The 13,281-nt window shown below is 36.7% G+C and overlaps 1 protein-coding gene across 5 annotated transcripts in view; it reads right to left on the bottom strand.

The window, feature by feature from the left end:
• The window catches only part of SNX13 (sorting nexin 13), a 67,236-nt gene that overhangs the window by 46,142 nt on the left and 7,813 nt on the right, over positions 1-13,281 (bottom strand). For all 5 annotated transcript variants that reach the window (XR_005827400.1, XR_005827401.1, XM_040590526.1 and 2 more), the window contains exon 2: positions 486-598. Coding sequence is in view for 3 of the 5 variants with exons in the window: in XM_040590526.1 (XP_040446460.1) it covers positions 486-598 (113 nt within the window). In the remaining 2 variants the exon portion in view is untranslated. The remainder of the gene's footprint in view (positions 1-485; positions 599-13,281) is intronic.

The following is a 13,281-nucleotide window of genomic DNA, read 5'->3' as shown; positions in this document are numbered from 1 at the left end:
TTAGCATATTTTCCACGCATTCAGGAAAATATTCACTCACTTTCCTCATGACTGAAGTATATGAAGTAGGAAAATGAGATTGTGATAAGGGGACATAATTACTTAGTAAGTACCTGGGATAAGAACTGACATGGTAATAGTAAGTATGAACCGAAGTTAACATTGGTTTTATAGAAGCATGTGTCCTCTAACGCCCATTATAAATAGCTACTTTTTGTTAACCAAAAAAAAAAAGAAAAAGAAAAAAGATTTCTATTTTGCCTGGGCAAAGGTAGTATAAGCACTACTCAACAGCAAAAAAAAAAAAAAAAAATTATAAAATTGAGGTTTTAAGGAAAAAAAAATTGCTCCTAAAGAGCTGCACAAATGTGGAAACATTAATTACACAAGTCATTTCAGATTTTCAGAGCAAACTATTTGCTAATATACACATTAAAATTTTACTTCCATTGTAAATTATACAAAATACTAAGTAGTATACTTACCCACCCACAAAGCAGAGGATATAAAATGCAAAGTAAAATATAGCAAAGGGTCCAAAAGTTACTAGAAAAAGCACAAGGCCAAGACTTCCCCATCCCCATATGGAAAGACTGGTCTGTAAACAAAAACACAAGGAAAAATAATAATTAGTATGATATTCATATAACTAAGTCTCCAAAGCAATATTTGCAGTTTCTACAAAGCTTGGTACATTTTAACTAAACATTAAATAAGTTTTGCTTGATGAAATAAAAATTACCTTTATTTTTTGAAAGCATACTGCTATCAAGTATACTGTGGGCTAGTAGGCCATTTTAGCCAACGTCAGAGGATTTTTCTTTGAAATACTGCTACTCCTCTCTCATTTCAGAGCAACTATCACCCTTTAAAGTGTCATTTCTTTTACTTTTTTCCTTTTAGTTTTGTCATTTTTCTTTTACTGAAAAATGCAGGCTTTATAACAGAGCAGGAAGAAACGAATACAACCTTGTTTTACACAACTAAAGGTGTCATTTTCTGCAACAAAGCAACACTATCTCTTCCCTAGATCAAAACCGGTTTAAAGACCAAAAAACCATCCCTTTCTCCAGTCAAGTCACAAATGGGCCAACAGGTGGCACCAAATATTTGGTGCAAATTTACTCTAAATAAAAGGGAGCGAAACTTAAGAAACTGATTAATGCAAAACCTTTTACCACAGAAATCAGGAGCATTCAAAGAATTATTTGAAATATCTAAATACAATTCTGTTCTAAAATCCAGACATTTAATATACAAAGATCACATATTCCCAGATGAACATTTTCTCCATACAGGCTACATGAGATCTAGCTTAGCAGGCAGGACTGATACTTTGGCAGTGAGGGGGACGGGGGCTGGGAGGTCACAGACATACAGGGGACAAAGGTGGTTTGAAAAGCCCGTGGTGCAGCTGAAGTTGGCTGCAAGAGCATCTGTGAGGCTGGTGGGATTTTGGGGCTGGTGCCTTGCAGAGCAAAGCAGGCAGCACTTCACCTGCACTGGCGGATTCACGAGGACTATGAAAGAAGCAGGTTATAGGCAAATAACCTGTAATGATATAGGTTACAGGATAAGTGTATTCATATGCACATACATATACATACACACTTTATCTATACAGATAGACAGAAGTATGTATGTACATATATATACACATATATTGAGGTTAATTAAAAAGCAAGGGAAAGCCTGACTGTAATGAGCTACAATAGTTTTGAACCTTCACAATGCTGCAATGCAGTCAACAAGGATTATATAAATTAAATTCAATCTAGTCTCTAGTTCAATATGGAAAACATGTTTCAGCCAAGTCCCAAGAGTGTGAAACCAATGATGACAAGTATTTATAGACCACCAAAACTGTTCCAGCTCTAAAGTTCTCAAGTCTTCTTTTTTTGTTGTCTAATTTACGCCTTTCCTACTAGTAATCAAATGACACCCTGACGGGAACTCAGACAATTGCTATGTCAACAAGTAACACTAAGAAAGTATTTAAATAAACTCGTCTTGCAGTTTGACATTTAGAAAACAAGCAGGGATTGAACACCGTATTTGCAGAGAGACCTTTTTTAGCTTTTAATATGGAGGGCAGGGGAAGCTTACCTACAGGTCTTATGTCTCTAAAGGGACTATTATTTAGATTTCATCTGTCCATCTTAGGCATCGGATTCAGAAAAATGAGCTTCCTCACAAAAAAAGTTTTTAAAATCCTACAGAAAATGAAAAGTAATGTAAAATAAGGCTCCCACATAAAGCAGCATTGTTTCTTTTGCGAGAGCAAGATAGCAGACTGCCCAAAAGCAAAATCAAAGCTCTAAGGACAAACAGTTTCATAGATGTAAACTGTAATCAGAATAATGTAATTCTTCCTAGCTTATTACAAGTTTAATGGAACACTGAGATGAAACTATTTTCTTCCTAGTTAAAGTTTCTTAGTAAAAGATGGAGAAGCTTTTTTCCTTGGCATTTGAGGTTGGAAAAAATGACAGTTGTCTACATACTTATATGTTTTAATTAGACATGCTGCCAATTAAAAAACTGGATTGCAAGTTATTCAATTCTTTTTAAGCGGAAAAAGTGCTATATTAGGTGATATTAACTGTACAATCCACACAGCTAAAATGCTGAAGGATCAGAGCTACAATAAATAAAAAAAAAATCTTGGCCACAGCCGAGCAGACGATTTTGTTGACTCATAGTAAGTAAATGCAGTAGATAAACTGCTTGGAGGGTGCGGAGGAGAGAAAGAGAAGGAAAAAACCACAAGATTTAAAAAAACTTGACAAGTAAAAAAGACATGAGCTCTCATTAAACATCTACATTTCACTAGACAAAGAAGATTTCTCATATTCATGCCCTCACAAATACATTTTAGAACTTCTGCAGAGCACTACAAGTAACAGGAAGATAGGCACACAGAAGACAGCATTTAATTGTGGTCTTTTTTTGTCAAAAAAAATCAGTACGCTTAATGGCATTTTTTAAAAAAGTTTAAGTTCTAAATATAGGATAAGCATTCTAAATGACTGAACAAAACAGAATTGAACTAGAGAGCAGGATGCATATTCAGAGTTGGATGAATGCATAATTAACAAAGAAAGTTCTATAATTCCAATAAATAAAACCATGACCTTTTGTCCTATGCTCTGCTTTTACAGTTTAGCATATGGCTACAGAGATTCAAATCTCATTTGGTATTTTAATAGGATTTCTTAAAACTCACACAACTTGGTACACTGCAGTAAGGACAACAGATACTGGCCCAATTCTTGTATACTTTAGATGAGTGGTTTATAGTCTTAGGGATTTAGAGACATTCAAAAGGGATCTAATCATCAGCATAGTTCCCTTCAGGCTGACTGTAAATAAAATTTCCCCTAATTTTACACTTCTTAAAGGGACTTTGGCAATGTATCTCCCAGACAAAAATTAAAACTTTGTTTAAGGTTCCTTTAACACATCAGAATCAACTATCAAAAAAAGAAAGTCCAAACGTTACAGAAATACGACTATGCAGCTGGTAGTATGGAACTAGCTCAGGTAATCAAAATCAAACTCCGCTACTTACAACTTCTTTCCAAAGTTTTAATTATAATGTAAATTTTTTAGAAGATTCCCAGTTTTACTGAAGCTCTGTCTAGCCTAACTAGAGGGTGAATGCTTGTCACTCTTGACAGAAAGAACAAGCCAGTCTTCAGAAGAGATCATATAATGCCAGCACTTTAGCAAACTAAACTGCAATTGAAGGGCTGCCTCCAAGTCCAAACAGCACACTGAAGAGCCTCATGAGGTGAAAGGAGACACACTAAGGTGAACAGTCACATGAGCTTGACTCAGCTGTTACAGATAACAAGACTACCACCTCTCAATGGCACCTGTTTTCTTTTTTAGGGGGGGTCTTACAGATATAGCATCCAACAGGCCCCCACCACTTCTGAAGATTGGCATTTGTGACTGTTTTCAATTTAATGGTCAACAGAACAACTTCAACATTGAAAGAACTGTCATCTAGAAATAAAAACATGCTGCTTTGCTTACAAGTCTTTCACTTTTTATATATCCAATTACATTTTCCCATTAATATTTTTAAAATGACAGTAGGTGACCTGTCCTAACCAGACATTGATAAACAAACTATTCTTTGCCATTTGGGTAGTTTAAATTCTTTCATTTTTGTTTAACATGATGTTTTGCTGAATGTATTTAATGCCACCTCTGGGCTCACTTTAAAAAGTCAAGGATTGCATATACAGTACATGTCAAGTTTAATTTTGTTAATTCTACACATCTGCATTTTAACTTGACTTCCATTTGGAGTGTAAATGGAACGTGGTCACGTATAAACCTTTCTGTAACTAAGGTGAGTGTCAGTTTTGTCAAGTGATTAAACACATTCTTTGAGGATTCAAATTACTGTCTTTTCATTAGCATGACAAGTAAAATTGCAAAGCTGTATCAACTGGATTGCCAATTTCATCTGTGATGAAACTGTTATGTTACAGTACTAGGAGAAATATTTAACAATTGTGAAATAAACCATTGGTATCTTTGTTGCTACATTCTCATATCTGCCAAAGTTAGAGCAATCAAGAGAAAGACATGACAAGAGGGGTTCTGAATAGAGTTCTGCATACTCTCATTTCCTAGGATCTCTAAAGATCCCTTTTTAACTTCTTCCTTCTTATCCTTTTGCACTTTTCCTTCCTTAGCCCAAAAAGGGCAAGGCAAAACAAAACTCTGAGCTCCATTCCCACTTCAGACTATGTAAAAATAATTGCAATGAATCTACAGAACAATTCACTGCAGTCCTCACAAGAACACTTTTGGAATATTTTTAAAGGAATTTTATATACTCTATTTTGTTTTCACTGTTCCAAGTTTAATTTATTTTTTTCCCAAAAGTAAGCTTAAAATATTGAAGTATATAACTATACAATAATCTTTTAAACAACAACAAAAAAATATTACACAATTAATGTTAAAGTTAAGAAGCTAGGCCAATGAAGTTTCTGCTGGATAAGTGCCATATTCCTGCTGATGTCTCCTTGTTACAGAGGCTAGAAACTCTCCTCTCCTCTGCTAAGCAAGAGTCCACCTGTCCGCTCTCTACCTCACCTCCACCTCTTCCGCTCAACACACACTTTGTATGTCAAATGGCTTAACTGGTTAACAACTGGATTAATTCAAGTACAACCATGTCCAACTATTTAGTTTGGATCTTGCATGAGACAGAAAAGCTTTTAGGATCATTTTCCCCTACCCTCACCCCGTTACACAAAGTGGTCTAACAAAGCCCTCATGGACATTATTTTTTCATCTGTATTCTAAAACCACAATTACTGCACCGTTTCCACTATTCATGAAGCTCATTTTTAGATGTGCAAACCTCTAAATGAAAATATATGCTAACATTTTCTTAAAGCACATAACATTCAAGTACAGTATGTAACTAAAAAGTTTAAAAGCCACTGTGCATATGCTACTTCAATTTCAATTTTTATCCAGAAAGCAAGAATTTCCATTACTATAAACCTGCCCATCTGCTATAGTCAGAATTTTACTATTAAAATAAAAATATAAAAATTATGTTCCATATTTTGATACAATTTGTTTGTGTAACAAAGTTGGTGAAGAAAAATTAGTCTTCTGATTAATACTGATAGTTGTTCTACTAGAAATGGTAAATACTTTTAACACCAAACTTTCTTTGAGAGTGAGAAAACAGAGTAAAATTCAGCCTGGATTCAAGAGTCAAGATTTTTTTTTCTTCTTCTTTCACACGTCCTGTGCCAGCATTGCTGATCACTACATAAAATTAGGAAGTGGATTTTTTTAATTTGAAACCAACCTTCATTTTACTGACCTTTACTTTCAGCACTAACAGGTATTCTATTATACAGCAGAACTATCAGCAAGGGACAGAAAGCCTCATTTCATGTAACCTTATTTTGAAAGTCAAATAAGTATTTGTCTTGCTATGAAAAACAAGAGGCCACATTCACAGACATATGAACTCTTTCTGATAAGATGCTTGCATTAAAATCCACTCTGAATTGTATTCTAGTTTAAAAGGATATGGAGTTTTGGTCAAGTTTAAAAGAAGTACCTGAACATCTTGCATTACGATGGGAAACAGGAGATGCAAGCCCACTTTCAGCTACTCTCTTAAATATGTGACACACTCAAACCCATTTTTAATATAATTTCAAAAGAAGATTTCAAAGATCCTTTTCCTTTGTAACAATCCATATTGACTTGTAGCTATAGATAGTTTATCCATGTGGACAGAAGACATACAAAAAGGATCAAAGCATTTTGCATCACCTTAGTTGACTGAAACAAGGCCAGGCTTACTGCGTGACAGGATCACCTAAAGTGATCTGAAGTCAGAAAATAAAATAATCCCTCAAACTCTAGCTTGAATTCAAGCCAATGAGATAATCTAGACTCTTCTATGTTCAGCCTCTGGATAAACAGATTACATCTATTTCAAGTTTTGCTAGTGTAAAACACTGGCAAAGGGAGAGATGGGGAAGCCCCCAGAATCTTTATCAAATAAAAAAGAAAGTCTGTTCTAAATGGCTAAAAAATAAATAAATAAAAATTAAATCACATGTTCTTAAATCAAGAAACTATTACTGCATATTTCACTTGTGACTACTGCTCAAGAAGTATTTTAAGCTTTTTACTTATTTGCTTAAGATTGGAGCAAGGAACTATTTAGAAGTTCCTTTCACCAAAGTTTTCTTTCTTTCACTGCTAAAGAAACCAAATACCACTAAACAAATTTTAAAAATCATCAACAGTGCTTTTAGAACAATTTCTACCACTTCAGATTCCCAATATTTATCTTAACAGAAATATACTAAATCAGTCTTTCTCCGTAAGAGTCAGTTCTAGTAGGCTGTCTCTTTATGTTCCATCTTTAGATGGAGGATAAAGTGGAAAAAGATGGGTTATAAGAGCTCTGATAATGATCATTCTTCTTAAGATAAATCTGTTATTTTTCTATGGAGATACCACACAATTTCACAGCAGCTGCTGTGCACAAAATAGTTTGCGCAATCTTAAATTGATAGAATTAGCTTAAAAAAAGAAAAAAACACACAATACAGTATCTACTTTAAGAAATCTCAGAAATTTCAAACAATAACAGCCCCACAAAAATAGAAAGTGAAATGAACTGAAAGTGCTTAGTTTCTGCAAGTATGGAACTGCCAAGGACCTGAAGGTATAAAATAAATTCCATAAAATTATGAACATTTTGGAAGTGTACACTGCAGCAGCAGTTATTGTGCTTTTTTTCCTAAAAAACTCATCAAATGTGAAACAGCAGACAGTACCCTGAAATTTTATATTAAAGAAAAGATTTTTGTTTCCACCACTGCATGACTTGCTTAAAAGCATCTATAAGTAAATAATTATTCTCAAGCAAACTCGTTAAAACCAGTAGCTTCTTCTAAAGAAACTGAAATACCATGTTTCAACAACATATCAACAGGATGTGTGTTATATTTTTACTAAGAATTAAAACCTTTTATATGTGTTTATAGATAGTTTGCATATACATAATTATTTTATATACATACATATATATGTACACACACAAAATCCAGTACTTAAATTTACTGTAGAAAGCTTAGTCATTAATTTCTAAATAATGTTTTAGTACCCTGGCTTCCTCAGGTTATAAAATTAGTCACCTGAGAGTTTTTTGTAATTCTTTAATCCACTGGTAATGTTATATCTGCTACCTGCAGCACAATTTTCAGAGTCCTATGAACTACAACATTATCCCACCAACATTAAGATGAAACTGCTCTGGATGCAGTAATTTTACTGAGGTTTTTTTATTCTTTTAGAAGTACATACCACAATCTAAAAGTTCCCAAATAAGCAACACTCCTCATCCAAATGAAAAAGTTGCTTTAAAAATATTGAGTTAGCAACGCAACCTTAGAATATTTTTAACCGAGACTGGACTAAATATAAAGAGGGACTCTATTGCCTTATTAGGTCAGGTTAAAAACATGAAAGAATACAAGTGGATGAAGCTAATGCACATTAGCTATCATAATACCCATAAGGAGTCCTCCAGTAACACTCAACAAGACTAAAAATTAGTTTCCACATTGCCTCTAGTGATCACAGCTGTTGTCTCCAACTACAGTCAGTCATGTCACATGTCTTTGTGGAATTATTTTGGTAAATGAAATAAAGCCGTTAGAAGATCCCTCTCCACTCCTGGGAAGGGGGGGCCAGGGGGGTGGGGTGGGTGGGGGTGTGTCTTTTTTTTATTAAAAAGGAGAAAAGCTATAAACAATAATGTAGGGCTCAGAAAGGAAAACCACATTGAATTTCTCAGCCATTATGTCAAATGGCACCTTGACTACAGGCAGTACTGAAACCAGTATTATGGAATCCAGAAAGCCAAAGCTCAACAGAAAGCCACCATAAACGATTTTTCAAATTATACTGGCAGCAGAAGAGGATCTACAAGAAGGAAGGTCCAGGCCAGGAAGAAAGAAAAATACATGCCAGTCAGCCTTACCTCAATCCCTAGGAGGGCTGTGAACAACCAATATGGATTTACCAAGTACAACACACCTGAACAGTCCAACTGCTTTCTACACTGAGGTGACTGATGTTGAGGACAAGGAGGGGGGCTTAGATATCGTGCACCTTACCTTGCCTTTAGCAAGACCTCTGACACAACATACCATAGCCTCCTTATCACAAAACTGGTGAGGTATGGGGTGGAAAAGTACATGATAAGATAAGCAAAAACTTGACTGGATTGCTGGCTGCAGAGACACATGATCAGCGGTACGAAGTTCAGTGGGCAGCCAGTGACTAGGTAGGAACCTTCAAGGAACAATGTGGGGACCAATGTTGTTAAATGTCTTCACCAACGACCTGGGTAATGGGAAACTACACTCCCAGTAAGCCTGCACAGAATAGCAAACTGGGGCGAATGCTCAGTACACTGAAAAGTTGAGCTACTGTTCACAGTGATGTCAACAGGGCAGAAAAATGGGGTGACAGGTGTTGTGGTTTAACCCCAGCTAGTAACAAAGCCACTTGCAGCTGCAAGCTCACTCCCCCCACCCCAGAGGGCTGGGAGGAGAATCAGAAAGGAATGTAAAATGTGAAGGTCAAGATGAGAACAATTTCATAATTGAAATAAAGTTAAAACAATATTATTATAACAGTTATAATGAAAAGAAGGGACAAGGGGAGAGGAATGAAAGGGAAGGGGAAAAAAAGGAAAAAAAAAAGTGATGCACAATACAATTGCTCACCACCTGCTGACTGATGCTCAGCCAGTCCCCAGCCAACCTCCCAGTTTATAATCAAAGCATGATGACCCATGGTACAGAATACCCCTTTGGCTAGTTTGGATCAGCTGTCCTGACTGTGTGTCTCCCAATTTCTTGTGCCCCTCCAGCCCTCTCGCCAGCAAGGCTAAGAAACTGAAAAATCCTTGACATAGTATAAACATTACCTAGCAACAACCAAAACCATTAGTGTGTTGTCAACATTGTTCTCACACCAAATCCAAAACACAGCACTGCACCAGCTACTAAGAAGAAAATCAACTCCATCCCAGCTGAAACCAGGACAAGAGAAACCTCCTGAAGTTCAACAAAAGCAAGCAGAGGCTTGCATCTGGGGTGGAATAACCCTGGGCCACAATACAGTCTGGGAGCCAACTCTCTGGGGAAGCAACTCTACAGAAAGGGGCCAAGAGGTCCTGGTGGGCAATAAAGTGAACACGAGCCAGCAGTGTGCCCTTGTAGCAAAGGTGGCCAATAGCATTCTACGCTGTATCAGTGTTACCAGCAGGTCCAGCAAAGCTTCTTCTCCATCTGGACATCTAAGATCATTCCTGGAGCCCTGTGTCCAGTTTTGGTCTCCCCATTACAATACAAATCCATCTGGAAAGCAATATACAGTATCCAATTCCACCACAAGGTATTTTGCGCCACAACAAAACACATCTATATACTGAAGCCACATACTGGCTACATTAGCCACCAAGGGAATGGTGGATTTTAAAAGTTTACTGGTGCTCCCAATCAATATTTTGACACACACCCCTCCTTTCATGTGACTGGGAAGCAACACAACTTTTAAAAGTACTACCCTCCTCCTCCACCCTCTGGTGCTCACCTTTAACTTCAAAAATAAACAAGCAAGAGCAGTAGTCTCCTACACAGCTATCCCCAACATAATAAAAGGTATCTACTGCCTGAACATTGGAATCTGAAGAAACAGCTACTAACATTATACTAATTGATTTTAATACTTTAGGGAGGTTGGGTTTTGTTTTAATTCCAAAACCTCTGCCAGTGCCAGCACCACAAATCCAGTTCCAGTTTGGATTGCTGCTTGCAGTGATCACCCCTTCACTATATCAATTTATCTTCTGATAGTTCCCCAAGATTTTTTAAAAGTATGTAGTGCTTTTTAACCAGCATCATAATTAACAAGCTACAAAATGAATGTGAAAACAGAGTAATCTCAAAGATAAGAGGTTCCAAAAGAACCACACACCATAAAGAAGCAGTTTTCAGTAGCCAAAAAACAAATATAGCACAGGTTGCAAATTCAGTGCATTTTTAAGAAGAAACTTAAATCCAGTAACAGACTACTAGCACCTCACTCTAAAGACAACTACTCCACTGTTTCCTTCTTAAGTTCAAACTTGCTGCAGTTCTTTAAGTGCCCTAAGTTTTCTCCAGTTACAAAACACAAAAAACTCTGACACAACCACTATTTCACTACAAATTCCCAGTAGTCTCCCACAGTACATCTAAACTACAAGGCCAAATTTCCTATGAAGCATGCTTAATGGATGAAGACAATATAACAGTGGAAACAGATGTTACACAAAATGACGAAAACCTTTACAAAGCTAAAGCAAGCCTCAAGTCTTCCAGTTCCTTGCAACTGTTTTTCTGGACAGAGTACCATCCCTTTGCATAAAACAAACCAAAAGAAAAGAGATTAGTTCAGTGTCTCCAAAGTGGACTAAATAGTTCACAGTGTCCAAAGAAGACTGCAAATTCTTCAATGAGCAGCTGATGTCTTAACTCTCAGCAGAATGGACAGTGCAGACAGAAAAAGCAGCACCTTGAGGGTATGCCAAAATATGCCCTTACTTAAGAAGGGGGACAAAAAAGGGGGTTAAATATTTTTGTCTTTTTCCAGTGGGATAAATGTAATGGGAATATTAATACAAACAATCCAGAACTTTCCCCATGTGTTTTAATATCCTTTCCCAATCCCTCCTCTAGTCCTTATTGCTTGTCTGCTCTACTCACTCACTTCCAAGATACGTTTGGTCCATCATCTTTTTTGGGAAGCATGGTTACTCTGTGCATCTCATTCAGAGTCCTCTGCACTTTTGCCTTTTCCTGAATACTGTTACTGTGAAAACCATTCTGCCTGCTGCTTCAGCAATTCCTAAGAAACTTCACAGGTTTTACTCAACTGATTTGCTGCACAATGCTTCTGACAGGCACTGCAGTGCATAGCCCAGAAGCAAACAGACATGCGTAAGTAGAGTGGAGCCTCCTACAATTTCTTCCAAAACTCTGCTCCATAACCTCTGTCCATCTGGCCTCTCTATGGAAGCCAAAAGTCCGCTGAGTACGCTAGATGACTCCTTTAGCCTCAAGTAGTCTTCCTTTCCTTCCTCACAAAAAAATCTGATCCCAGAGTTTCTGTGCCAACTAGTCCCTAGGTATCGCCAAGATGCATGTACTACCTCCTGCCCACTGCGACACCAAGGAGGGAAAGCAAGCATCAAATCTGCAAACAAAAGTTTAAATAGAGGGGTAGTTCTATAAACTCAGTGCAACACTTCATTCTCAAACATCAGGGCATGGAATACTTACAACAAACATCAATGAATTTGGAGGGGGAAATGGGGAAGGAAACCACAGAAATGGTGCATCAAATCTTGCCACTAGTATTTCAAGATTACAGACTGAAACTAATTATAGACTAAACTAATTAAGTCATTTGAGTATCCAGCTCTCAGGGCAAGTTTACAGAAGATATCTAAAAACCTCAATCATTGCCACTTGCTCAAGACCATCAAGAACAAAAAAGAAACCTAACCAAAGCAGAATTAGCTAACCTTACTCATTAATTTTTCTGGAGGCAGAGATGCATTCAGAAGTCACAGAAGGAATGATGACATTCCCTGTTTTCAAAAAGACAGGAATTATTATGGATATCGATTCACTTAGATCTAAGAAGGAGGACACGCAGGAATGTGCTATACACTTCCCTCACACTGAACCATGCAGCTGTTGATCTAGCAACTTCTCCCGTGTTCCCACTCTCATACCTCTCCAAAAGGCTGGTTCACCAAGATGCAACAATTCCTCGTGCGGTTGCTGCTTATCTGCTGATACGAGAAGCAGCATCACACCAGCCTGTGTCTGGTGTGAGGGAGAAAACCTCTTTAGTAGCAGCCCAAACTATATCCAGTTAAGCTGAATATGAAACAGCACCCAGTGTCTTAAATTCCTTTATGTATGCAGGATATCTAAAGAAAAAGATAGCAAACCCAGTGACAGCAGCAGGAAAGCAAAGATAAATATAAAAGGAAGAAAAAATAAAGAGGAAGGAAACACACAAGAGCAACAAGCAGTAAATAAAAGAACCATCATACAGACAGCAAAGCAGAAGCATTCATAGACTAAACCAGGTATACTACCCCGCACAAGAGCAATGCAGTTACTTTGACCATTGGAAAACAGAAGAATGCTTTGCATAACACATCAAAATAGCAAGACTAAGAGAAGTAACAGTTATGGGCAAATCTATAGAAATAAGAGAAAAAATGAGAACTGTGCAAGCATAATTTATATTGTGATTATTAAAACAGAAAAATAATTTCAAATAGAAAACAAAATAGTATCAGTTAAATAAAGCATAATCAAAACAAACAGTAATACCCAACAGCAGACCATCATTAAGTGGAGAATTCAATAAAGGAAAATACTTATTAAAATAATGGAAAAGCTTAGGAGCATTCATAGAAACATTACATTTGCCTTTGGTCTCACTATTACTACTTCAATGTTCTCAAGAATTCTTGAAGAAACTAATAGGGCAACTGCCAATGGAAAGAAACAAGACCAATACTATCTAACGTCTAGACCTTAAAACCAACAGAAATAAATAACTCATTTCACAGTTTTAGTCACACATACAAGTCAAATTAATGCAAGCATAAAGCACAAAAGAGAGAATGACGTA

The sequence above is a fragment of the Falco naumanni genome, chromosome 4 (genome assembly GCF_017639655.2).
Source record: "Falco naumanni isolate bFalNau1 chromosome 4, bFalNau1.pat, whole genome shotgun sequence".
NCBI lineage: Eukaryota > Metazoa > Chordata > Aves > Falconiformes > Falconidae > Falco > Falco naumanni.
Note: the sequence above shows the minus strand (reverse complement) of the source record. Positions and strands in the feature narration are given on the sequence as shown.